This window comes from Ovis canadensis, chromosome 2 (assembly GCF_042477335.2).
Source record: "Ovis canadensis isolate MfBH-ARS-UI-01 breed Bighorn chromosome 2, ARS-UI_OviCan_v2, whole genome shotgun sequence".
NCBI lineage: Eukaryota > Metazoa > Chordata > Mammalia > Artiodactyla > Bovidae > Ovis > Ovis canadensis.
The window spans coordinates 125,878,854-125,881,540 of record NC_091246.1 but is presented as its reverse complement, the minus strand read 5'-3'; the positions used below and the strand labels follow the sequence as shown (position 1 = coordinate 125,881,540).

Genomic DNA, 2,687 nt, shown 5'->3' with positions numbered 1-2,687 from the left:
GGAGTAAGTGTCTTTTAATTTCATGGCTGCAATCACCATCTGCAGTGATTTTGGAGCCCAGAAAAATAAAGTCTGACACTGTTTCCACTGTTTCCCCATCTATTTCCCGTGAAGTGATGGGACCAGATGCCATGATCTTCATTTTCTGAATATTGAGTTTTAAGCCAACTTTTTCACTCTCCACTTTCACTTTCATCAAGAGGCTTTTTAGTTCCTTTTCACTTTCTGCCATAAGGGTGGTGTCATCTGCATATCTGAGGTTATTGATATTTCTCCTGGCAGTCTTGATTCCAGCTTGTGTCTCTTCCAGTCCAGCGTTTCTCATGATGTACTCTGCATATAAGTTAAATAAGCAGGGTGACAATATACAGCCTTGACGTACTCCTTTTCCTATTTAGAACCAGTCTGTTGTTCCATGTCCAATTCTAACTGTTGCTTCCTGACCTGCATACAGATTTCTCAAGAGGCAGGTCATAATACTTCATTAAATGCATGAGAAATTATATAACTTTATATTTGATCATTTCATCAACTGATCATGAAATCTTATGAAAGGCAGAAATGTAAACATTTCATCATACAAATGATTTTTAAGTAGTAAAACTAAAGGATGTGAAAGACTTTAAATTCAATATAAGATTTATGCTTACAAAAATATATGAAGCAGAATATTTTTATAAACAAGGACAAGCAAAGAGTATCATGCTAACTTTTTTTTTTTTTCAAGAGGGTATTAAATCTTTTATTGATTACACATGATAATGGATGATACACAAGCTTCATTCCCATCTATAACTTTATCTGGTACCATAATTCAGTTTAGATATATTGCATAGGATGTGCCAACAATCATTAATAACCAAAAAAAACAAAAAAACCTCCATGACTTTGCATGGGTGACCCTTTTAGTGGTGAGCTCCAGGTCACAACACAGCAACTGTCAGCTCAACTACACCAAGGTTCTGAAGACAGCAGCTTCTCCACCAAGCAGGTTTGTAAATAAATTTCAAATGAACCCGGCATCACCCTGAAGGAATTCTAACTTCACACTGTTGGGGTAGTTTACCAAAATGGCTTCAGAGTAGACTAACTTTACACAGCACATTAAAAAAAAAAAAAAACATTTACTCAGCGTCATGATCAGACTATTACATTTAGCAATCAACAGCATGGGTGCAAAAAAAAAAATCTACATTAAAACCCTTTGTTGGAATGCTTTACACTTTCCACAGAACAGAAACTAAAATAACCTGTTATACAATTAGTCACAAGTACAGTCCTCGAGTTTTTTGCCCATACACATGAGTATTGTCTAAAACATGTCTTCTTTGTAGCAGCTAGGCCCTGCCACCACTGTGCTTGGCTGAGTTCACAAATCTGTTGTAACCTGTAGCTTCCCTGTCACTTCTCTGGCTCTCCTCTCCTGCTAAGCTTTGTTTCCTGGCAGTAATTAAAACCTTCTGCCACTGCCATAGCTACTGCTGCTGCTGGAGCCACCATAGCCACCTTGGTTTCGTGGTTTGGCAAAGTATTGGCCTCCACCACCATAGGGGCCAGAACTTCTTCCTCCAAAGTTTCCTCCTTTCATGGGTCCAAAATTTGAAGATTGATTGTTGTAATTGCCAAAATCATTGTAGCTTCCGCCACCTCCAAAATTGCTTCCGTCATTACCAAATCCATTATATCCATCCCCACTGCCACCATATCCGCCACCACCGTGGCTGCCACCAAAGCCACCTCGACCACTGAAGTTTCCTCCACGACCAAAGTTGTCATTCCCACCAAAACCACCTCCACGACCGCCACCAAAGTTTCCAGAACCACTTCGACCTCTCTGGCTGGATGAAGCAGTAGCCATCTCTTGCTTAGACAGGGCTTTTCTCACTTCACAGTTGTGGCCATTCACAGTGTGGTATTTCTGAATGACAATCTTGTCTACGGAGTCATGGTCATCAAAGGTTACAAAAGCAAAGCCTCTCTTTTTGCCACTGCCTCGGTCAGTCATGATTTCAATTACTTCAATTTTCCCATACTGTTCAAAATAATCTCTCAGGTGATGTTCTTCAGTGTCTTCTTTAATGCCACCAACAAAAATCTTTTTCACAGTTAAGTGGGCACCAGGTCTTTGAGAATCTTCTCTTGAGACGGCCCTCTTTGGTTCCACAACTCTTCCGTCCACCTTGTGTGGCCTTGCATTCATGGCCGCATCCACCTCCTCCACCGTGGCGTATGTGACAAACCCGAAGCCTCTGGATCGCTTGGTGTTTGGATCCCTCATTACCACACAGTCTGTGAGCGTTCCCCATTGCTCAAAATGGCTCCTCAGACTCTCATCGGTTGTTTCAAAGCTCAATCCTCCGATGAAGAGCTTCCGCAGCTGTTCGGGCTCCTTGGGAGACTCTGATTTAGACATGACGGCAGTGGAGGCGGGGAAGACTTCAACGATGCTTTCTCGGCGGTGTCCACGGGCAGAAAGGTCATGCTAACTTTTAATTGGCCAATAAACTATTCTTCCTAACAAATGACACAGACAGGATTTCCTGGAAAACAGGAGTGTGTTGTTTTTTTAAAAATTTTACTTTATTTTACTTTGCAATACTGTATTGGTTTTGCCATACATCAATATGAATCTGCCATGGGTGTACATGAATTCCCAATCCTGAACCCCACTCCCACTTCCCTTCCCA

The 2,687-nt window shown here is 41.4% G+C and overlaps 1 protein-coding gene across 1 annotated transcript; it reads right to left on the bottom strand.

The window, feature by feature from the left end:
* Positions 1–1,130: 1,130 nt before the first annotated feature.
* On the bottom strand, positions 1,131–2,428 carry LOC138432749 (heterogeneous nuclear ribonucleoprotein A1-like). The gene has a single exon (XM_069574257.1). It carries the CDS (start codon positions 2,411–2,413, stop codon positions 1,451–1,453), a length of 963 nt encoding a protein of 320 aa, XP_069430358.1. The 5' UTR covers positions 2,414–2,428; the 3' UTR covers positions 1,131–1,450.
* Positions 2,429–2,687: the final 259 nt, after the last annotated feature.